This window comes from Homarus americanus, unplaced genomic scaffold (assembly GCF_018991925.1).
Source record: "Homarus americanus isolate GMGI-L3 unplaced genomic scaffold, GMGI_Hamer_2.0 scaffold18268, whole genome shotgun sequence".
NCBI classification, from domain to species: Eukaryota; Metazoa; Arthropoda; class Malacostraca; order Decapoda; family Nephropidae; genus Homarus; species Homarus americanus.
This window is the reverse complement of record NW_024723061.1, coordinates 31,940-56,853: the sequence shown is the minus strand read 5'-3', so window position 1 is coordinate 56,853 and position 24,914 is coordinate 31,940. Positions and strand designations below refer to the sequence as shown.

Here is a 24,914-nt window from a genome sequence, read left to right as displayed (position 1 = left end):
TTTTGCCGAAAAATTTGGTCTTAAAAACTCGAACTACACACAGTTATATACGGTAAATAAGGACATGTGGGGGGGCCAGGAGTGTATTTAGGGGCAGCAAAAATACGCGGATTCTTAACATTCACGGGTATCTCTGTTACCTAACCCCCGCGTATGTTAAGGGCCGACTGTATACATATTAGATTATCTTGCTTTTTGCTGTATCTTTTAGTTTTTTCATAAATGTTTAAAATTAGGAAGATTATTTCTTGGTATATGAACAGATATTTGGTTAAAGAATAACATTGAACATAGAACATTTTATTTCCTCTATACAGCAAAATGAAATTCATACACTACTAAATAAGAGGGAAAAATATTACATTTGTATCAATGAAAGTACAGTATTAAGCATATTTTCTGGTATAAAAAGCAGTTAATTTTGTTCCATGAAATTATACAGGTCTGTGTCCGTGAAGAATCATTACAGCACACCCAGCGAGCTCTTCAACTCCTTAATATAATCACCTGTCATCTTGGTATATTTTCTGAAAATCATATACATTGTATTAGGGTTCTTAAGCAAAAGAAAAACATGTGTAATAAATAAAATGGAAGGAAGGAATGACAGGATGGAGATCGATAAGATGGTCATTAAGGAATAAATAAAATTCAATACAAATACTGTTTACTGTAGGTTAGAAAATGTGATACACATGGCTTCATGTTATCCTTAACTAACATTTTGTTATTCATGAACACTTTAATGGCTTAACTTATTTCATTCTCTCAAGTTCTTTTACTAGATATAAAAATGAGTTATTAAATTTAAGTCTAGAACTCATTCAGGTTCACATAGCCACTGTTGTTTAATGCAGTATAAAATTCCAAAGTAAAATTCATTGCCAACTTTTTTCTTGTCAGGCATGATTAAAAATAATTTTCCCTTTTTGAATAATATATTTTTCATCAACCTGATCTTGCCCAAGGTTTAAATTATAGCTGTTATCAGTTGTAAATTTTCAAGTACAGTACAGTACAGTAAGTCCTTGCTTAACGTCAGGGTTGCATTCCTAAAAATACGACGTTATATGAAACGACGTTAAGTGGATCAATTTTCCCCATAAGAAATAGATAAAATACGGGAGTTACGTTCCTGAGCCTCCCTTTGCTCCATGAAATACATTATATACAGAAAATCATTGCCATTTCTATAGAAAATAGAATATAGATATATAATATTAAGTTTGTATTCGTACCCACCAATGAGTGGATGTGGTGGGTAGTGAAGCAGAGGAGGGCGAGAGCGGAGGCAGGCGGGAGAGGAGGAGGGTGGCGAGTCACTGAGACTCTGCGGCTCCCTCCTGTAATGGCCCGTCTAATCAACAGAACGTATTATATAAATGGGTTATTTTCATCTGATTTATATTCAGATTTATCCCCTGTACTTTTCCACTATATGTGAGGACATGAACTGATCACGTGAACGGTAACTTTCCCAAGAGGGAGAAGCCCATATGTCAGCATCGATGTAAGCGTGCACCAAAGCGACGCCCTTAGTTAGTCACTCACACCAACTTTTATTGAACGGACGTTGTTCCACGTTTATATACATAAACGCCGCCTGTTTCTCATTACACTCATAAGTAGTGGAACTTGCGGTTGATCTACACTCAGGAATTATATAAACATAATACTTTTTAAGAAAACAAGAAACTTCAATTGGGTTTCGTTACTAAAAGCCCAATATATATTATGTGTACTAACCTGGTTAACTGGGGAATTAACCAGCGGAACACACCTCCTGCGCTGACTGGGGTTCCTCCACCGCTGGTTGCTCCTCCTCCGTTGACGTTTCCTCCTCCTTAGTTGAAGTTTGATCCTTCTCGGCTTCCAGCTGTTGTGAAGAAGCTGCTTCTGCCGTCCTGCGATGAACAAATGAATCAAGTGTTGACCGCTTGGTGCTACTCTTCTTCTCCTTATACATCTCAGTGTAACAACCAAGAATGTCCTCAATACTGCTTTCAACCTTTAATGTACGTTCTCTGTTTGGGTCATCATCTATAAGGATTTGCAATGCTTGCTGGAACATGTTGAACGATTCTGACATCCTCTTGGAAGTTAGCGTTCGTTGAGGTTCTTCTCCGTCGTCTTCGTCGGGACTGTTCTGTTAGTTGTTGCAGATCTTCATTGGTGAGCACTTCTGTATGGGATGCCAGGGCGTCCTTAATATCCTCTGATTCCAGCTCATGAAAGCCTGCCTACCTAGCCAGGCTGAGGAAATCCCTATTCACAGCTGGGACGAAGTCCGTGAATCCTGTAAAACAGTTGACGTACTCGGGTCACAGTTTACGCCACACACCATTCAGGCAACTTTCTAAAACCTCTTCCCATATCTTGCCAATTGCATGAAGAATGTTGAAGCCACGCCAATATTCTCGGATCGTGGGCTTGTGTTCTCCGTCTGTAGCCTTGAGCAGCTTGAATGCGGCGATGACGCCTTGGTCCATAGGCTGTTGCCTATGTAACAATTGCTTCTTATATACCAGTATGCCACAGTAATGGGGAGAACATAATATCTCTACCTTTACTAACTGTGTATCTGTTGAGGTGACTGTTAGTGTGATATAACAGTTACTTGTGAAACTGTCATATGTAACAACCTTCCTGGGTTGTCACCACTTGTAACAATCACTTGAGAAGCACGTTACCTTATATTTTAAACATACTAAAATATAGATAAAAGTTTATTGGACCTTCTGAAGGGAAATCCAATACTGTATGTTCCTTTGTTGAGTTATTAAGAAAGAGTTCTATGTACACTTTCAGGTGTATATCACCGTAACTTAATCACTCTAGCTATGAGTGTTAAAATGAGGACAGAGGTTACATTAAATAGCTCTGCTAAGTACATCCTGTCGATACGATAGTTGAGTGAGAATGAGTAGAGACCCATCGAGGGAGAACGGTAATATACGTCCTCCCTCGAGGGAAGACGGAACCATCCATGATGGCTCTCAGTAACGTCTTCCTCTCGTCAAGGATATCAAACTACTGCTGCAAGAGGTGGCCAGAGAGCCGGCTACTTAATGCCTTAGCTCAGCACTAAGTGACAACTTCCCGTGGGCACACCTTACCACGTGCTCTGAACATGCTACCTCACAGCTAGTGTTAAGTTACAGATTGTGATACAGTATATAAATCAAATGTAATTAATCCATTTATATAAATACTTCTGCCTATAAGACAGGGATTATTACATCGCTGTCGTGTTGGGTGGCAGAAATACAACTTTTACACTGTCACGCAAGTCATCGAGATTGGGAGGATGAGCTGGAGCATTGTCAACGATCAGAAGAATTTTGAAGTCAAGGTTCTCCTTGGCACAGTATTCTTTCATTGCAGGGACGGCATACACGTTTAACCACTGGCTAAATATGGCGCCGGTTATCCATGCCTTTTTGTTTGCCTTGTAAATGACAGGAAGGTGATCCTTAGAGTAACCTTTCAATGCCCGTGGGTAAGCAGCGCAAAAAATCAACATCATCTCCAGCTTGACGTCGCCTGCAGCATTCGAGCCAAGCAACAGTGACAAGTGTTCTTTTGCTGCTTTAAAACCAGGCGCTCTTTTCTCCTCCTTGGAGAAAAGGTCCTCTCAGGCATCCTCTCCCAAGAGACCAGTCTCATCCACATTGAAGACTTGCTTCGATAAGTAGCCTCCTTCCAGGATAATCCGTTTGAATTCTGACGGTTATGTCTCGGCAGCGACCATATCTGACCTGGCAGCTTCACCAGTCATCTTAATATTGTGGAAGTTATATCTGCACTTAAATCGTTGAAACCAGCCACGACTGGCCGTAAAGGTCTCTTCCTTCGATTCTTCACCATCTTCCTTTATGTCATCAAACAAGAATCTGGCCTTATGGTGGATAACCGTAAGGCTCACAGGCGCATTGCGTTGATTCTGGTCCTCCATCCACATAGCCAGCATCTTTTCCACTTTTTTTATTACAGTACTTCTAGTACGAGTTGTTTTAGTTGCACTGAGAGTAGTACCACTCCCATCACTAACCTTAATATTGCCATCATTGGTCCGGATAGTACGCACTGTTGTGAGGGTTGGACCAAGCACAGCAGCTATGTCCACAGCACGTTCCCCCATTTCAAATCGGGTTAATACATCCATTTTCGTTGCAAGGGTAATAGTCTTACGTTGCCTCTTCACTACACTAGCATCGGTAGCACTTGATGGGCGCTTGGAAGCCATTTCGAATGGTTATAGTACAGTTTTAGAGCAAAAGCACTTGGGCATGCTGTGATGTTCCGTGAGTGAGGGTAGAGCGCTGAGCCGAGAGAGCGTAGCGTGGCCAGACAAGAGCAGGTGATGCACCGTAGAAAGTAGTCCGTGACGACGCAAAACGACGTAGTAACGGATCACCGGGACAAACGTATTTTTGGTCTCTAAAGTTTAGCGAAGTAGTACCTAAACAACGTTAAGCGGGACGATGTTATATGAGGATGTACTGTATTACAAAAAAGTGCAGTTCTAAATATTGGTAAAGAATAACCATAACAAAGCAATTGATAAAACAATCTTACACCAAAAATACTTACTCATATAAACCAAGGGCGATATTACTCTCCTCATCTTCATCAAGACTGAGAGGAAGGACAATCTGATTGAAGATGCTGTCAGTAGCTATCACAGCTTGCCTCAGGCTGTATCGTGATATTTTCCCACTGTCTTTTGCCAGAATCTTGAGAAGGTATGATATAGCAAGCAGAGATGTGATGTCCTGTAAATAGTGTTTTTGTTTTATATTAATGTCACAAATGAAAAATATTTTATTATATGCATACTGCTATACAAACATCTTATTGCTGTGCGTTTCTGTGCCCAGGGTCAAGCTATTTACTGTATATACAGGTACATGGGTCACTAATGAATGTTTAACAGTAACAGATTGCACATGTTACACACAATTATATTTGTGAATCACAAATTAATTGGCCTGGGGTAAGAAATTTGACAACCATATGTAAAAGAATCATTACATGATTGCTCTTAATTTTTCACCAGACCTATCATAGTTTGTCTATGTCTTATACGGTACCTCAAAAATTGGAGAGAGAAACTATAAGACTGAAGTACAAAAAAATAAGTGACTACACATCTTTATCTATAAATACAGAAATCGTGAGTTTATCACAATACTCACTTCAGAGCTGTAAAAAAAATACAGTGCAGCATGCACTGACAATTAGCAGATTTTTTCTTCACGGATCTAGATTATTCGTGGATGACACCCTGGATGTACCAAAGAATATTTGTGGGTAGTTTTAAAGTTGCAGACATTTTCACGGCCGGGACAGGGAGCCATTTGTTCTAGAGACAGCAATTTCTGTTACCTGTATTGTATATGTGTGTGCGCACAAATAAATAATAATGTGAAAATCCTCTCACAAATAATCAGAAACAAGACAATGGAAATTTATTAAAAATGTAAGAGTCTTCCCTCACGTCAACTCTGTGCTTTATTAGAGTAGACTAATATTTTTAATACTTTTGTGGTCTTGTTTCTGATTATTTGTGATAGGATTTTCCCATTATTTATTGTGTAAAACAAAAACAATAATAATAATAATAATAATAATAATAATAATAATAATAATGATAATAATAATAAAAATAATAATAAAAATAATAATAAAAATAAAAATAAAAATAATAAAAAAATAAATAAATAAAAGAAATAAAAAATAAAAAAAACAAAAAAAATGAAAATACAAATAAAAATAAAAATAAAAATAATAAAAACAAAAATAATAATAATAAAAATAATAAAAATAAAAATAATAAAAATAATAAAAATAAAAATAAAAATAATAAAAATAAAATAAAAATAATAAAAATAAAAATAAAAAATTAAAATAAAAAATAAAAATAAAAATATAAAAAAATATAAAAAAATAAAATTAAAATAATAATAAATAAAAATAATAATAAATAAAAATAATAATAAATGAAAATAATAATAAATAAAAATAATAAAAAAATAATAATAAATAAAATAATAAATAAAAATAAAAATAATAATAATAATACTAATAATAATAAAACTAATAATAAAAATAATAATAAAAATAATAATAATAATAAAAATAATAAAAATAAAAATAAAAATAAAAATAAAAATAAAAATTAAAATACTAATACTATTAATACTACTAATACTAATAACACCAACACCAACAACAATACTAATACAGTACTAATACTAATACTAATACTAATACTAATAATAAACGTTTTATTGAAAGAGCATGGCAGCTGGAAGGCGGAAAATATTCAGTTACATGATTGAGGAATGGGTCTCTTGATTGACAAATAATATACAAGTAACATTAGTGATACAAATATGATATATAATAACTAGGTGGGGAGGTCATACTACAGGGCATTTCAACATAGTAACAGTGCAAAAAGGCAAGATTGACTGGGAGTGAACACACTGGTTGTTTACGAGTTGTTATTTTTTTTTTTTTTACAATGGTTGGGACTGGGCTGTTCTTATAGCAATCAGTAAGTGCTCGTATGGGCTGGATGCAGTTGTGGTATCGAACAGCAATTCAGGGACAAGGGGTCTCAGGTGGTAGTAGGAGCTGGCGTCGAGGATGGTGCAGAAGATTCTCACCAAATTTGCAGGTGAGGTCGTGGTGATGGTCAGAGAGAGCTGGGAAGGTCAGTGTGTTGAGCGCTTCTTCATATGTAGAGCAGGAAGGGGAGAGAATAATATTGCATGCTCTCTTTTGCACTTTTTTTTTGGTGTTTACGTTGTGTGGCATTTAGGGAGGAAGACCAGGCAGGGGAGGCATAGGTGATCTTGGGAAGTATGAATGTTGAGTACACACGGAGGAGTTCGGGCGCAGGACCTCCGAGGGACTTGAGTCGGCGGAGGAGGTTGAGACTGAAACTCGAGGATTTGACAACTTCACTGACGTGTGTTTTCCAACTTAGTTTGTTATCTATAGTGACGCCAAGGAGCTTAGTGGAGTATGCAACCTGGAGTGTGTTGGGGCCTAAAGAAATGGAAAGGGATGGAACAACAACAGAGGAGACGATGATGTGCATAACCATCGTCTTGGTATGGTTAATGGTGACGTTATTTTTGGTGGCCCAATTTTGGAGACTGTTCAATAAATCCTGGAGGGCCGTGTAGTCGGGAGCCGAGTTGGTGACACCGATCCCAATAGTGGAGTCGTCGACATATTTCCAGCGAACAGAGGTTTCTCTTAGGGCATCATTTATAAGCATAAGGAAGCAGAGCGGTCCCAACTTGGTGCCTTGGGGGACGTCACAGGTGAGTGACTGAAAAGTGAAGACAGCCCCTCGGAAGCGTACGGCTTGGCGTCGGTCACTAAGGAAGTCTGTAAGCCATGGTATAAGACTTCTACCAAACCCGAGGCCGATAGCCTTGTTGATTAAATTGTGGTTGACTAGGTCAAATGCTTTGGTGAAGTCAATGAAGCCGACAGCCACAGACGTTTTTCCAGCAAGCGGTATATGTAGTCGAGAAAGCTGACAAGACAGTGAGTGGTGGAGGAAGTTTTCAAAATGCCAAATTGCTGAGGATCTATGGAGCCTGCAATATCCGCGTAAGCCCGGTCAAACACAAAATTTTCACAGATTAAGCTGGGTATTGGAGTGATTGCAATGGGTCATAGCTCATTCAAGGATTGTGGGCTGGTTGACTTGGGCACTGGTGACACATATGAGGTCTTCCAGTCAGCTGGGCATCTTGCTTGGATGAGGGAAGAATTGATGATGGAGCAGAGGGGTTTAGCTAGTTCCGGGGCAAACTCCTTGTAGATTTCACTGGTAAGACAATGGGGGTGGTGGACCGATTTAACTTCAATCTGTCCAGACGTTTCTCTACTTCAAAATCTTCTTCTAAGTCAGTGGAAAAGGAGGCTGGTAGGTAAGCAGGGAGACTGGTTGTGTCAAGCCAGGGGAGCGTCTGTGAAATGGTTGTTTGATTGCTCAGCTGTGTCACCATTAGTGAGATGACTAAGGAAGTGTGTGTGTGTGTGTAGACACACTCGCAGACAAAAATAAAACACATACAAATAAATGATAATGGGAAAATCCTCTCACAAATAATCAGAAACAAAACAAAATGTATTAAAAATATTAGTTATCCCCTAAGTCAACAACGTGCTTTGTTATAACTTTAATAACAAAGCATGGAGTTGACTTGAGAGTAGACATTTTTAACACATTTTGTTGTCTTGTTTCGGATTATTTGTGAGAAGATTTTTCCATTATTATTTATTTGTGCGTGTGTGTGTGTGTGTGTGTGTGTGTGTGTGTGTGTGTCTATATACACACACACAAATACAATACAGGTAAAAGAAATAATTTTCCTCAGGACAAACACAAAGGGAATAGTATTGTAGCGTACTGTAAGTGGCCAGTTGTCAATTCTCTTTGTATGGGAACACAAACGTACGTACATGTAGATATCTCACACTCAGGAATGAGGTAGGATAGAAACTCACAATGCGCTTTCTGTATATATATTGTTGTACAGCGCAGTGCTTAGGAGTGACTAGGTAAGGAGAAACTTGCTCAGAGGTCCTGTAGGGCGAGGAGGTTTCTGAGGAAGCCGAGTGGTGAGGAGCTGTGAGAGATGTTGCTGGTCCAGTAGCCGAGTGTAGAATGGTCTCCCGATGATGATGATGATAATGGAGATAAAATGGCAATGGTTTGCCATGGGAAGGGAGAGAAGAGGTAAGATAGAAGGAAAGTTATGAAACGGGAAGTAAAGTAGTAGAGAATAAGAGCAGGTGGGCTATCCACCTAGCAGAGACGATTTGATTGGCTGTGGTGAAGGCCGCACTAAGAGGTCGCCTGAGCTCAAGGGAACAGGGGGGGGGGAGGAGGCTAAGCTAGCTAGCAAGAGGGTGTTTGTTATTGTGTTAGTTGGAGAGGTCTACTTGGTCCTTGTGTAACTAGTTGAAAACTCTCATCTTTTATCTTATTGGCGTCAAGGAGTTATTTATGCTGTGGTGTATAATTGTGTAAGTTGGAGAGGTCTGCTAGGTCCTTGTGTAACTAGTAGAATACTCTCATCTTTTGTGTACTATTTAGTGCACAATAGTTCTGGCTCTTGAGGGTTATGGAGAAGGCTTTTTGGCCACCAGCTGTGTGATCTTCTGGTGTCCTCTGTTTTTAGTCGATGGTATAATTCGTCTTCCATTACTTCTAGTTTGTACCATACTGCCTGTGCTTGGCTGTACTGTATGTTCTTATGTTCAGTGGTAAAATATTGTATTTTTCGTGAAGCTCTTTAATTTTGGTTGTGTATGGGGGACGTTGTTTGGAGGCTCTGAGGATGGCTTTGTTCTGTGTTGCCTGAAGTTTTAATTGGTTGGTAAGGCTGATCGTGTTTAATGGTATTGGCGGGTATTGGGGTGAGCGTAGCGAGAGGACCAATCACAGCGGCTTAAGCGTAAGGTGTGAAACGCTCTGATCCTGAACCAGAGGTTGAAGGTAGAGACTAGGTCGGCGATCGTACCCCTGCGTCCACTGCATAGACCTAGTCTCTCGGCGTAGATGGCTGTACGCGTCATTGGAGCCAGGACCACCACAGAGAGCAGACACGCAGAGCGACGGGGAAGCCGGAGATCAAACAGACATAGCTGATTCGCTAGTTCTGGGACCTCTCCCACCTTCCCACCAACCTTGGAAATCACAAGCACCTGACTCCATTCTCCAACTGACAATTCTGTTGATTCAATCGACACATTGAGCCTCTCCTACAGTATCGGACCTCCCTTAGGAACCCCGAATGCTGCTGAGGGGCTTGGTGTGAAGAAAGAGTCAGCAGTAAGTTTTCAGACCTTTTTCTACCACTCTAACCTTTATCTTCCGTGCCGTGAAAGGACCTATTCCCCTGTCAGTTGACGTACAGGGGAGTATTCGTCTGGAAACGCCCTCTGTCCCCACACCTCGCTAGTGCGTGTTTGTGTGAAGGGCGGGGGGTCAGCACAGCCTGCCGATTCGCCTGGGGACCTCTGTGATAGTGCAGGGCCTCCCCTACATGAGGGGCGCAGGAAATTAGGGACTGTTAGGGGAGATCTCCATAAATCTCCAATTCAAACAGTTAACATGCCTTCAATTAAACTTAAAGTGGACCGTACCATCCAACCGTGCATGGACCTCGCCTCACTTATTTTCCAGCTGACTTTGATCTTCCAAATACGTTCCTTCACCAATGACGACATTATTAAAATATTTGTACAGAATGACGAAGACGCCGACCAATTCCACTCCCCAGCATTGAACAAAAAACTAAAAGACAATGGCTTAACGGTCCTCAGCCCACCCGAATACCGCGCAAAATGCACCCTCATATGTAGAAAAGTCATCCCTCATATCCTTGACAACCCTAACCTATTGACAGAACTCAACACACACAACACCTCCCAAATGACATATGCAGCCCGGATGGGAACTCTCCCCATGTTAAAAATCACTACAGCTACACAAACTGACGCCATCAAATTGAAATCCAACGGAATAAAATTCGGCAATAACATCATCCCCTCACATAACATTGAATTCCAACACTACATCCCAGTTCACCAATGCTACAACTGCTACCAATTTGGACATACCACCAACCGTTGCAGTAACACACTAACTTGTTCAAAATGCGCCAATCAAGGCCACTCATACAGAAACTGCACTGCCACTATAACTAAATGCTCTAATTGTAAAGGCCCACACTCTGCCATCAGCAACAAGTGCCAAATCAGACTCGATAACAGCACAACACCACTCCCTCCCCGCCGACCCTCCCCTCCCACTGCACCTCCCACAGCACCACCTCCTCCACCCCAACACTCACTCCCTACTCCCACGACTCTCCCCACTTGCTGGACCAACAACCTGACCGCCCCCCTCCCGTCCCCCGACACTGACGCAAAAATCACCACCATCATACTTCTGGCACATACCCTAAGCAACGGTAACAGATCACTTTTTCTAAAACTGGTAATTGAGGGTTTGAAGGCTAACGGCCTCCCTACCATAAACATTCCTGACTCCTTCAGAACCGGTCCCGACCTCATCTTCCCCACTGCCCCCATCTCCGACCGTACCAACATGCCCCCCCCACCCCCCAGAGAATCCACTGTCTCCCTCCTCCCCTCCACTTCTGCCATGCCCACACCTGACTTATCTCACCATTCTACCATTACCTCACCCCCCAAAGTAATCAGTCCAAAATATACCGGCCCCTCCACTTCGACCTTGCCTACTCCCGACTTCTCCCACTTGACTACATTGAACTCCCGGACCACGAACACCCAAACCAAACCCAATCCTCCCCTAACACCCCAGACTCCCAAGAATAAAATGGCAGCCCTTCCCCCCACAGAACTAGTGGTCAAGACCCCTAGACCAAAGAGGAAGAACACCTCCCCCCTTTCTCCCTATACACCTGACAGCAAAAAAATTATACAATACACTCATCCAACCAAATCAATAATCAAAGTAAACCTATACGGCACTACCCCAAAGGAAACAGAAATCAACCCCGACACGAACCTAGCACACTCCCCTCAACCTCCCGACTCCCCCACACACAGTCACGTAACTGCCCTTCCCTCACTTGCATACACAACACTCATACCACCACCACGCTCACAGTCACTCGACAATTTAGACCTCATCCCTGCACCTCAGAATTTCTATCTTTAAGTACTAAACAGACCAAACACTCCCCTCCCACCTCCCTTGTATTAATATCTTCCCTATAACCACACCCAACAATTTCCCCCCAAATTAAAACCTAGCCTCTCCTTAACCCTCACCCAACGATTCCCACCCAACCTAACCAAATCAACCTAACCTCTCCTCAGCCCACACCCAACGATTCCCACCTAACCTAACTAAGCTTAACCTAACCTCTTCTCAACCCCACACCCAATAATTCCCACCCAACCTAACCTTACCTGACTTGACCAATTCCCTCCTCCCCCCCCTCACTCCAAACCCCACGCCACCAACTCAAACTCAAGACCACTCTGACAAAAAAATAAAAAATAAATAAATAAATAACTAAACCACTCAACCTGCACTAACACTCCCCCTAACAATCCCCCCAAAATAAAAACCTAACGTACCCAGCCATTACTAGCAATTCCACACAAAATAAAAAAATAACCATTCTACCATTACCTAACCACACCCTATCACTCCTCCCAAAACAAAAACCTAACATACCCAGCCGTTACTAGCAATCCCACACAAAATAAAAAATAACCATTCTACCATTAACTAACCACACCCTATCACTCCTCCCAAAACAAAAACCTAACATACCCAGCCGTTACTAGCAATCCCACACAAAATAAAAATAACCATTCTACCATTAACTAACCACACCCTATCACTCCTCCCAAAACAAATACCTAACTTACCCATCCCATACTAACTCAGATGACATGTACGTTTCCCTTAGCCAATAAGGTCGGTGAGAGTTCCACAGTGCCTGTACGCAAGCCCTCTCCCTCAAGAATGTTATCAACACTGTTTTATGGGCACCTCCCTTAGCCAATAAGGTCGGAGAGGTGTACCTAATAAAAACGGTACCAAATTGCAGACGACATTGAACGCCTCTCTTAGCCAACAAGGTCGGGGAGGGGTGCAATGTACCTGTACACAAACCCTCTCCCTCAAGAATGGGGCCAGAACTCACAATACCTGCAAGAAAGAGAGAATGCAATAATTAACCCAACTCTGCCAACCACTAACAAAACCTACAATCCTCCCAAAAGAAAAACAACCCACCCAACCTTACTCATAATCCTCTTAGAAAAAAGCTAACTCACTATCCAACCACTAACAAAACCTACAATCCTCCCAAAAGAAAAACTTAACCCACCCAACCTTACTCACAACCCCTCTTAGAAATCAATACCTACAATCCTCCCAAGATAAAAACTTAATATACCCGACCTTTCTAACAAGCCCCTTTGACCCTCCTAATAAAAAAAAAAATAAATAAATAAATAAAATAAATAAAAAAATAAATAAAAACATATGACGCAATACAACTATTCATTAGCAACACAAAACATATCATTCCTAAGAAATCCTACCATACCATAAATTAACCCAAGAACCTCCAAAGCCCCCCTTTCCCCCTTTCGCCTCCCTTTCCTCTCCTCTCCTCCCCCCTCCTCCCGACAACCGAACCATACCTGACCTTATAACATTATCCTAACCCTCCCTCTCTCCCCTTACATTTACATGCAAACACATACACACTCACACAACAACCCCCCTTAAGCAATTTTAATTCACCTTAAATTAACATACAACCGCCACCCCCATCAATCCCCAAACACAAACTCCCCCCCTCCCTCAACCAATCTCCAAACACAACATCCCCCCCCCGCCAGACAAAGCCACCTTACCAAAATCGACCTAACTCAAGACTGAAACCTAACAACCTATATCTCACTCTCATCTCCGTTCACAATTTGACATAGCTCAAATCTGCCTCCTGCCATTACTAAACAACTCTCCTACGATACACTCATCCTTCCTCACTACGAATACTTTGACATTTCAAACTCAAAGATTCTAAACTCTTCCTCCAACTCTCTCCATTTCTCTCTGACATAGCTAAAAGACCCACAACTCTCAGAACCTAATCAAACATACCCAACGTCTGTGACATCCAATTCTTAATAAAATTGACCTAACTCTAGACTGAAACCACTCAACCTATATCTCATTCTCGTCTCCGTTCATAATTTGACAAAAAAGCTCAAATCTGTCTGCTGCTATTACTAAAAACTCTCCTACGATACGCTCATCCTTCCTTTCTATGAATACTTTGACATTTCAAGCTCAAAGATTCAAAAACCCTTCCTCCAACTCGCTCCGTTCCTCTTTGACATAGCTCAAAGACTTTACCTTCATCTCTCTCCAAACAACCCTACGACTAGCAAAATTTCTTTATTTTCACCTTCTCTGTTTGATTTGATCGTGTGCTGCCTGTGCGTCCGTCCACCTGCGTTTCTCGGCTTGCGCCGCCGCCGTGGCGGGGCGGTTCTTCCTACGTTTTACCAACACTGCCTAGGCTAAGACGACAATCAGAACACCCGCGTTGGCCCTTTGCTTGCCCGGACCTGCTCCCGCCCTCCCTCTGCCTCGTCCTGATTGTGGTTGTTGCACCCTCAGGGCATTTTGCCTACCCCCTCACGCAAGCGGTGTTTAGCCACTGCACCTGTTCTCTCCTTCTAAAATTCACTTCCATCCTATCTTTATTCTTCCTCTGAACCTCCTTCCCCCCTGTCACTAGCATTTTTCTAGTTCTAGGCTGTACGCGTGCATCTGATTGGATGGCAGGCGCGCGGCCAGAGCTCAGTTGGGAGTTGTAGGGGAGAGGAGCCACTACAGTATACATTTCTTTGCGCACGATTAATAATGTACCCCTACCACCTGGTCAGCAAATGTTATTTGCGGATTTGGCTATTCGCGGCCATTTTGAGAACCTAACTTCCGAGAGTTTTAAGGGCATGCTGGACTGTACTTACTCTGGTGGCTGTTGTCAAAATACGGGTAATGGCGTCCATTAGTGCAGTAGAGAGTATGGCATGGCTTTGACAAACACCGATCAACAGAGCCACACATCCACCAACTTCCTCAATCTTGGTCACCTCTGTATGTACACCTTTGCTCTGTTAGACAAAATGATATATATATCAATATCTTCCATACACGCTCACTAAAATGTACTTAAGAGGCATATTAATCGACATTTAGCAACAGCCATGATTATTTGAATGAGTCACTTGTTGCATTCCTGAGCATTCATTGTTATAAATTAAGACAATCAAGAAATTCAAAATTTTTCTGGTCAGTATTATTCAATCGGACTAAGGGTAACTTAAGAACAATCCAACCTTATCTACAGTCCAACACACATGTTGTACAATGGTGGCAGCCATGTGAACCATCACTTCAGACAGGTCCTGTCTTGAATTCTTGTCCAATGATGTAAGTACCTGCACCAGTGTGTCATGTATCTCTTCAGCATTCTGATCACAAGGAAAAACCAAAACTAATAATCAACAAACACTCCATATGCAAATGTAAAAAACACGAGTCATTTTACACTAGCACCCATTTCATACCATCAGGTTTTCCTTATTATTATTACATTTTTCAGGTATACAGTATAGTCTGGATTTATGCGGTTTTGGTTAACGCGTTTGGTCATTTACGCAGTGCCTTGCCAGAATTGAGATGCTATAATTACGCTGTAAATTTGGTCATTTACGCAGAGCAGCAGCTGGCGGTCCATCCGCGCCATTTTGGATTCAAACCTCCCGCCATGCCTGGCTATAAGCGGAGGGAAGCGGCATACGGAGGGGTGCGCAGTAGGTCGCCGTTGCGTTATCGGTGACGTCATATGACGTATCCGACTGTGATTGGGCCACGCATCCTTACCACCCACGCATTCCCTCCGCCGCTAGCTGTGATTGGTCTAATGTAACATGACGTGCCCTGCCACCAGAGGGTAGAAGTCGCTGACCTAGCAGGGCCTGCCTCATTGTTTTCAGTCCGCGTATACAGTTCTCTCTTGTGCCCACTATTCCCCTCACAACTCACAATGGCTTCTGCGGGACCCCCCACCACCAGAGAAAAACATTGAATTACCTGGACCAAGCCACGATTGTGTGAAGGAAATAATCGAGTTGGGGGAGAAAATTAAGCTCATCCTTAACAACGACCCAGACAAGCATCGGTATGAAGCGTCTAATAACCATCTGACGAAAGTTATGGAACCGTATATCCAGATCTATTTCGACAACATCAATGCTAGTCGTCAACGTAGTATTGAGGACTTCCTCGCCCGCAACCCACCACAACCACCCCAAGTCAGTGATAGTGACGATATGGACTTTGAGAGGTTTGTCTGGGAGGCCCTGCAAACCTCTGCGAGAAGTGAAAGTGATTCACCGGAGGGCAACTAATCTGCCCTCTTGTCTCGGAACCAGCCGCCATCTATGTATGCCGACCCATCTCTTCTACTAACGTAAGTGTTAAATCTTGATTTTTCTTTTACCCGACAAAGTATATTATTCTCTTATTGATATTTATCTTCTATATTATGTGTGTGTACATACCATCATAAAGTCAAGATACTATTTTTACTACAACGTACGTATTGTCGGCAAAAAGTGGAATTTGGGGGTCGGCCCAGTCTCTATTTCAATTAATCCCATATGTTCTGTTATTTCATCAACGCGTTTCTCGTTTTACGCGGGCCTCCACGGGATCAATTGGCCACTTAAATCCAGACTATACTGTATAATTAATTTGTTTTTATCTATTAAGAAAGTTCTGGAAGATTTAGGGTGTTGTTGGTCTCTGATGCCACTTCGGGATTTATCTTCACAAGGATGATCTTTGTTTCTGGATTAAACCTTTACAGCTACTGTATAATTATCTGCTTCACACACACACACACACACACAATATTTTCTGAAACAAAGTCAAATCTAAGTGCAGCTGAAAGCCAGTGAGCCAGAATCAGACATCAAGCCTAAAATTTTCTTACTGTTAAAGAAATTCAAACTCTCTTTACTGTCTTTTCTTCTTCAAGTGCTGCTCAACATTTTCTTTTACCCAACACACCTATATTATCGGTACAGTAAAATACTGTGCTTGGCAACACTGATTTTAACCCTTCACCACTGGGACATCACTTTTAATAATCTATTTGGATAGTGCCAGATACCTTTATTAAGCTCAGAGGCAACCCTGTGCACAAGGGGTTAGTTAGTACACTGGATACAGCAGTGAACTGACCAGATTGTGGTTTACTGAATTAGGAATTCATCTCGCTACTCCAACCAGCACATTAATATCAGTTTCCAAATATAAAAATACATATTCTTGGTAAGGACAATGCCACACCCTGTACATACTTTTTTACCATCAAGCATCCTCCTCCTCTTCCTCACATGTCCAAACCATCTCATAGTACCGTTCCGTTCCGTTCCGTTCCGTTCCGTTCCACACAGCCTCCTATACATTTCACTTTGTCATTCCTTCCCCTACTCTCCATTACCCTTTCTCACTCACATATTGGACTTCATCTTCCCTACTATCAATATAATATATGTGAACACACCTTTGGTAAATTGTCTTGCAATTTGAAGTGGTCTGATGTTGATGATATACAGGTGTTAATTATGTGGACAGGCGTCACGTCCTCACTGTCTTCATCAGCCTCATGTAAGTGCTCGTATGTTTGCAAAAACTCGTGAGCCTCCGTAGCCAACAATAAACTGTTCTGCCAAAAACTTCCAGAAGCTTCTGAAGAAAATAAGTTACATAAGACAACCAAACTAAAGATAAATGTATAAAAACATCTAAAAGCACTTATGAATAAAGCTTGAGTCTAAATCAGGTACACCAACCTCTCACTTTTCGTGTGGGTTACGTTCTTGAAAATCAACACATAATTCAAAAACCCGTAAATTAGACATATTTTTCCCCAAACAATACATGTAAATGGTACAGGTTAGGGAAAAAATCATATAACTGCCACAATAAATGAGGCACTCTGCATTAGAAGGGAGTGATGTGCCAAATTCAAAAATCAGAGAAAAATGCGTTTAAAGTTTTTTGAAGTTCAAACAATCAAACTTTTTTTTTTTTTAAGCTAGAGGGATCATTTTTTTATCACGCAGCTCAATCCCTCTCCTAGCAAAATGGGAAAACTGGAAGTTAGTACAGAGCAGGGCGCAATACTTTTGCCCGTCGGTCGCTCGTGAGCCGGCGAGGGCTGCTTCCACATGGTCAAGCCAGTCCTCGACGTTGTGGTTGAAAGTCGGCAGAGAGATCCGTCCGTCCTCCATCCTGTGTGAGTGCTTATCTCCGGGAGTCACCATTGTAGGGGTATCGAGATATTAATATTGTCTAGCACTCAGGATGGAAGGAAACTCTAATGTGGTTTTCTTGTATAATATATAAGTTATATGATAGACAGTCTGGTGCTGGAGATGCTGTGTGGTGGGGAGCTGCTCAATAGAGACATTCGGTGAGTAGCTTGTTGAAGGAGGTTGTGCAGGAGCTTCGTTAGAGAAGATGTTGCCTGTTGCTGGCCTCCTGGTTGAATGAATGCTGAATAGCTAGGAGCTTGCTGGAGGAGGTGTTGCTTGTTCAGGAAGATGGGCAGAATGAGAGTTGGTTGGTGAGGAAGCTCAGAGGACAGCTGGTGGGTCGCCATGCTCGCTGGCGGGAGCGAGGACCGCCAGGTAGGCGAGGAGAAGCGAAGGGCTGCCAGGCAGCAGCGGAGGAGGAGGTGTTGCTTGTTCAAGAAGAATGGTCAGAATGAATCTCAATGGAGGGACAGAGCTTATATACCCCGCAGCAGCCGCTATGAGTCATGTTGGGAAAACCCAGAAAGTCGCCGGTGAATAGTTTCGTTGCTAGGCAACGGCGACATTGGAATGCGGATACGCTTGGTTGCTAGGGAAGACGGTAACAGGTGGTGGCGTGGCTACGCAGTTGTCAGCAGTTGTAGGGGAGACGTCCACTACAATACTCCCCCTCCCCTCCCGGCGCGGCGGGAGGCTGGATGTTGCCCGGGTTGTGTCCCACACATAACACATACCGGGCAGGTGTATGTACGACTCGTCCGCTACGTGTAACAACTCCGTCCAGTGACACAAAACCTGTGGGAGAATTAGGAGGAGAAAGAGGGTTTGGGATTAGAGGAGGTTGTACAAGCAATGGTTGTTGTGCTCCTGCTGCTGGAGGGGCTGCGTCAGGAGGAGGGTCCATGGCAGGAGCAGGTTCTATGATAGAAGGGAGATCTATTACAGGTTCAGGTTCTATGACAGGAGGAGGGTCTATGACAGGAGCAGGTTCTATGATAGAAGGGAGGTTTATTACAGGTGCAGGTTCTATGACAGGAGCAGGTTGTACATGAGGGTGAAAAGAGGGTGCCCAGAAATGTCGTGGGCGTGGTGTTGCTGCCGGTGGTAACTGCGGGTGGACTGGTGCAGGCGTAGTTTGTTGATGGTGCTGCTGGGCTGGGGGCCCGACGGGTAAGGCGGCCGGTTTGACTCGGTCTATGCTGACGGTGTCATGTCTGCCATTCCGGAGAATTGTCAGGAACTTTGCTGAACGGGTAACCACCTGGAAGGGTCCATCGTAGGGGCGTTGTAATGGGTTGCGGTGAGCATCATGCCTGACGAAAACATACTCGGCTGTGAGTAGTGCAGGAGGGATGTGTTCAGGGCGCCGAGTAGGCTGGCGTGGAGCAGTAGCTCTGAATGCAGAAACTGCTTGTCGTAGCTTTTGGAGTAAGTCGTGACGAACGGCTGGAGTGGTTTGGTTGGGATCAGGAGGGAGTGAGAAATCCCCGGGTAGCCGAAGGGGCTCGCCTAGTGTCAGATCTGCTGGGCTACAGTCCATATCCTCCTTGTGTGACGCACGGATGCCGAGGAGCACTAAGGGAAGCGCATCAGTCCAGCTGTAAGGGTCGTGCTGTGCCTTGAGTGCGTCCTTCAGCTGCCGGTGAAAACGTTCTACCATGCCGTTGGCTTGAGGGTGGTATGCTGTAGTGCATTGTCTAGACGTGCCGAGGAACTGTAGGAGGTGCTGCCAGAGTTGTGACTCAAACTGTACTCCTCGGTCAGTGATTACGGTTGCGGGGGGGGGGCCAAAACGGGAAACCCAACCGGACATGAAGGCGCGGACAGTAGTCTCTGCTGTAGCGTTGGGCATGGGAATTGCTTCTGTCCACCTAGTGAAACGGTCGATGCAGGTGAAGATGTAGGTGCTACCGTAGGATGATGGTAGAGGTCCCACGATGTCGAGGTGTACTACTTGAAAACGTCCTTTGGGAATAGGAAAGGCTTGTAAGGGGGCCCGTATGTGACGATGTATTTTGGAGGACTGGCAGGCCAGGCACTGGGCAGCCCATTTCTTAGTATCAGACTTGATGCCGGGCCAGACGACACGTTGCGTGAGGAGGCGTTGGGAGGCCCGCACACCCTGGTGGCTGAGACCATGGATGCGGTCGAAAACAGCGCGGCGGTGGACGTGAGGCACGAACGGTCTAGGCTGTCCACAGGATACGTCGCACCACAATTTTATCTTTGTGCCAGGAACAGGGAGTTCTTGGAGTATGAGGCCTGAGGGGGATGTCTTGTATGCTGCCAGGTCTTCGTCTTTCTCTTGAGCCGCGGCTAGCTGCCCATAATCAATGGGTGGAGATGAGGGAAGAATGGTGGATATACAACGAGAGAGGGCGTCGGCGATCTCGTTGTGGCTGCCTTTAATGTGTTGGATGTCGCTGGAGAACTCCGAGATGTAAGCCAAGTGGCGCAGGACACGAGGTGTATGTGACTGGGAAGCTGAAGCGAAGGCGTGGACGAGGGGCTTGTGATCAGTGAAGATGGTGAACTGACGGGCCTCGAGGAAGTGTTGGAAATGTCTGACAGCCAAGTATATGGCCAGGAGTTCTCGATCAAAAGCGCTGTACTTGAGGTGTGGTGGTTGAAGCCGTTGTGAGAAGAAAGCAACGGGCATGAAATTCCGTTGATCTCCTGCTGTAAGACGGCGCCCACTGCAGTAGAAGAAGCGTCTGTTGTGAGAGTGGTCCGGGCGTTAGGTGCGGGGTGGGCCAGGAGGGTGAGGCGTGTGATGTGCTGTTTGATAGTGGTGAATGCCGTAGTAGCCTCTTGAGTCCACATGAGAGACTTGTGAGACTTCTTTGGGCGTCCCTTGAGAAGGTCGTGTAGGGGGGCTAGGACGGTGGCAGCTCTGTCGATGAAGCGGTGGTAGTAGTTGACTAAACCCAGGAACTCTCGGAGTTTCTTCGCCGTTTCAGGTTTGGGGAACTCCCTAATCGCGGTTATCTTCTGTGGTAGGGGTTGTATGCCACTGGGCGAGACTCTGTGACCGAGGAAATCGATGGCCGAGGTTCCAAAGACGCACTTAGCAGGATGAACTTTCATGTTGTTGTTTTGCAGGCGTTGGAGAAGGAGTTGTAGGTGGTGGCGGTGCTCGGCAGGCGTCGAAGATGCGACGAGGATGTCGTCAATGTAGACGGTGACAAAATCGAGGTCGCGAAGCATATGGTCCATGAACCTCTGGAAAGTCTGTGCTGCATTGCGTAAGCCAAAACTCATGAAAGTGTACTCGAAGAGTCCGAACGGAGTGGTGATGGCTGTCTTCTGGGTATCTGCCGGTGCTACTGGAATCTGGTGGAAGGCACGCTCCAAGTCGATCTTCGAGAAGATAGTCTTGCCATGAAGTTTGTGGTGAAAGTCCTGGACATGCGGAATAGGGTACCTGTCAGGTTTGGTGACGAGATTCAGGGCTCTGTAGTCGCCACACACCCTCCACTCGCCGGGTGTTCGCTTAGGAACCATGTGAAGAGGCGATGCCCAGGGACTCCTTGAAGGGCGAATGATGCCGTCTTGCAGTAGTTTGTTGAATTCTACTTTGGCTGTGTACAGGAGCTCAGGGCGCAGGCGGCGAGGGCGTGAAAAAACTGGTGGTCCTTTGGTTTCGATGTGGTGGAAAATTCCCGACGTAGGTGGTGGGGGTAGGGAGACTCGGGGTGAGAAAAGCTCCTTGAATTCGTCGAGCAGGGAGGAGAACTCGTTGGAAGGCGCAAGACAGGTGATAGCGTCCGTGTGTCTGGCACGAGAACCCTGGATCTTGCGTGCTGTAGGCTCATGAATGAGGCATAGATGACTTGGTTTGACGCCGAGCTTGTGGAAGGTGAGGAAGTCGAAACCAAGGATGGGTTGAGACACGTCTGCTATCACGAATAACCAACGCAGAGTCTTGGGCAGACCGAGGTCTAAGGCGAGGGTGCGTACGCTGTAGGAGGCGATGGAGGTACCGTTGGCAGCGAACAGGTCATACGAGGGTTGCTTTGACTTGTCTCGTAGTGAGGGAGGGATGAGGCTGACCGATGAACCGGTGTCGATGAGGAACTTCTTGCCGGAGGTGCGGTCGGTGACGCGCAGTAATGAGACGCCTGGAGGGACGGAGGCTGAGGCGTCTACCAGCCTCCGGTGTTGCCGTTTCCCGAATAGGTGCAATAGGGCTCACAGTTTCGAGCATTGCGGCCGAAAGTCTGGTGATACCAGCAGAGGGTAAATTTGTTGTGCTGGGGGTTGGCTGCTGTGTGTCGGAACTTGTAGGGCGTAGTGTGTGAGTCAGGAACCGGCGCAGCAGCGGGTATGGAGGAGCAGAACTGCTCAATGGTGTCCATCCTGCGGTTCAAAATTTGCAACAGGTCCTTGATGTCTTGTGAGGTATTGCTCGGCTGAGGGGTGTTGACCCGGCTTACAAGTTCGATGGTAGGTACTGGTGTGACCGTGGAGGCAAGGGGTGCAGCAGCGCACTCGTTAAAAATTCTATCTGCCGCGGTTGCATATAGTTCCGGTGTCGTAGAGTAATCTACTGCGGACAGGATGTTGCGTACTTCTGTGGGTAGCTTTTGTGCGTGAAGCTGGCGCAGGATAGAGTCAGAGAGTCTGTCTGTGTGACGGGAGTTCAGCCGACACATCTCCTCCCAGAGACGTCCCGGGGTTGAGTTCCCGAGGGAGGTAGAGGCTAGATCTTGCAGGAGATTGGGGCTGGTCTGTTGATAACACGTCTTCAAGGCAGCCCGCAGGGTAGCGAATTTGTTGTGATCTGGAGGGTTGGAAATGGTTTGTGAGACCCGCGTGGCCACTTCCGTGGGCAAGGCACAGAGCAGGGCGCAATACTTTTGCCCTACGGTCGCTCGTGAGCCGGCGAGGGCTGCTTCCACATGGTCAAGCCAGTCCTCGACGTTGTGGTTGAAAGTCGGCAGAGAGATCCGTCCGTCCTCCATCCTGTGTGAGTGCTTATCTCCGGGAGTCACCATTGTAGGGGTATCGAGATATTAATATTGTCTAGCACTCAGGATGGAAGGAAACTCTAATGTGGTTTTCTTGTATAATATATAAGTTATATGATAGACAGTCTGGTGCTGGAGATGCTGTGTGGTGGGGAGCTGCTCACAGAGACATTCGGTGAGTAGCTTGTTGAAGGAGGTTGTGCAGGAGCTTCGTTAGAGAAGATGTTGCCTGTTGCTGGCCTCCTGGTTGAATGAATGCTGAATAGCTAGGAGCTTGCTGGAGGAGGTGCTGCTTGTTCAGGAAGATGGGCAGAATGAGAGTTGGTTGGTGAGGAAGCTCAGAGGACAGCTGGTGGGTCGCCATGCTCGCTGGCGGGAGCGAGGACCGCCAGGCAGGCGAGGAGAAGCGAAGGGCTGCCAGGCAGCAGCGGAGGAGGAGGTGTTGCTTGTTCAAGAAGAATGGTCAGAATGAATCTCAATGGAGAGACAGAGCTTATATACCCCGCAGCAGCCGCTATGAGTCATGTTGGGAAAACCCAGAAAGTCGCCGGTGAATAGTTTCGTTGCTAGGCAACGGCGACATTGGAATGCGGATACGCTTGGTTGCTAGGTTAGACGGTAACAGGTGGTGGCGTGCCTACGCAGTTGTAAGCAGTTGTAGGGGAGACGTCCACTACGATTTGCTTGTACAGTAATGGTCGTGAATCAATGGAGAGACAGAGCTATATACCCCTGCAGCAGCAGTGAGTCATGTTGGGAAAACCAGAAAGTCGCGCGGTGAATAGTTGGTTGCTAGGCAACGGCGACATTTGAATGCGGATACGCTTTTGCTGCTAGGTTGTATTTTGTAACAGGTGGTGGCGTGCCTAATGCAGTTGTAAGAAGTTGTAGGGGAGACGTCCATTACACGAGTGATGCTCCAAAAAATAAGTTTTCAGAGCATTTCAAGATTACAGAATAGCTGGATATGGGATTGTGGACCTGTATTATTAATAATAATATGAAAATCATTGACGTTTATTATGAATGTATTAGCACCTTGCCAGGCATCACACGCGACCTGCTGCCAGGCGGAATATGTGGCAAATTGGGGAATAATTTGAGTGTTATTTTCAAACATAGGTGCGAGTATAATTGGCTTTGGTATTAATTAAACAAACGCGTTATTCCAAAAGCGATTAAATCAAACGCATGTGATACGTGAGGTGACTGTACTACAAGACAAAGTATGGTACTGGAGTGGGTATATGAGGGGTGATAGCATAAATGACTATGGAAAAAAAGTTATTGTAATTTTAACCCACCTAATGTGGCTAGATTCCTTTGTATCAATAACAAAACAAATTGGAATTTCTTATAATGCATTCTCTTTGTTAATGCATTGGCTGAAGTTACATAACAAATCAAAGGACATTATCCCCTGATTATAGTGTTCTCTATTGCTACATTTATTATGTTTCTCGACCTGTTGACAATAAAGAAAGGCACAAAGGTCTTACTTATCTTCAAAAGGCCGTTTATAAAACCACAAAGTTTGTACACAAAATAGGTGTTGGTTGCTCCAATCATAAGCAAATTGGTACTAGTTTTTAAGAGGGCATTGAGCACAGACATAGCTATACTCTGAACTACATATCCACTTCTCAGCTTCCTCTTGCCACCTCCTCCATTTTCCTCTGCCAGCACTGGAACCACAACTCTGTGGGAAGAAACATTAATTACCAGTCTTAATGTGATATAATGAGACTGAAGGGACAAGTAATAACTGGATGGACGACCGACGGAATTAACATTTAACTGGCAGCTGAGGATTCCCGACTGGGCCTTCATGTACACAAAAACGGAATGGAAGGAATGTGCAACATCCATTGATGAAAATGGTTCAGTGAATATTATTCTTGGGATCTTCTTTATGGAAGCAAAACCACACCAATACAAATTATTGCAGCAGTATGGTTGAATGAATGAGAGGTTGACCCATGACACCAT

At 44.3% G+C, this 24,914-nt stretch overlaps 1 protein-coding gene across 1 annotated transcript; it reads right to left on the bottom strand.

The window, feature by feature from the left end:
- Window positions 1–463: 463 nt before the first annotated feature.
- Window positions 464–24,914, bottom strand: LOC121863354. Its single transcript, XM_042361973.1, has 8 exons — window positions 24,862–24,914; window positions 24,466–24,624; window positions 17,202–17,418; window positions 14,965–15,099; window positions 14,596–14,739; window positions 4,594–4,775; window positions 1,794–1,904; window positions 464–527 (listed from the first exon to the last, which is right to left on the bottom strand). Exons 1-8 carry the CDS (start codon window positions 24,912–24,914, stop codon window positions 464–466), a joined length of 1,065 nt encoding a protein of 354 aa, XP_042217907.1.

Excerpts from the sequence above, each read along its gene's own strand:
- LOC121863354 (XM_042361973.1), bottom strand. The coding sequence starts at position 24,914 with ATGGTGTCATGGGTCAACCTCTCATTCATTCAACCATACTGCTGCAAT. Across the intron at positions 15,100-17,201 it reads TGCAAGACAATTTACCAAAG|AATGCTGAAGAGATACATGA; the intron begins GTGTGTTCACAT and ends CCTTGTGATCAG. Across the intron at positions 14,740-14,964 it reads TGTGTTGGACTGTAGATAAG|AGCAAAGGTGTACATACAGA; the intron begins GTTGGATTGTTC and ends TTTGTCTAACAG.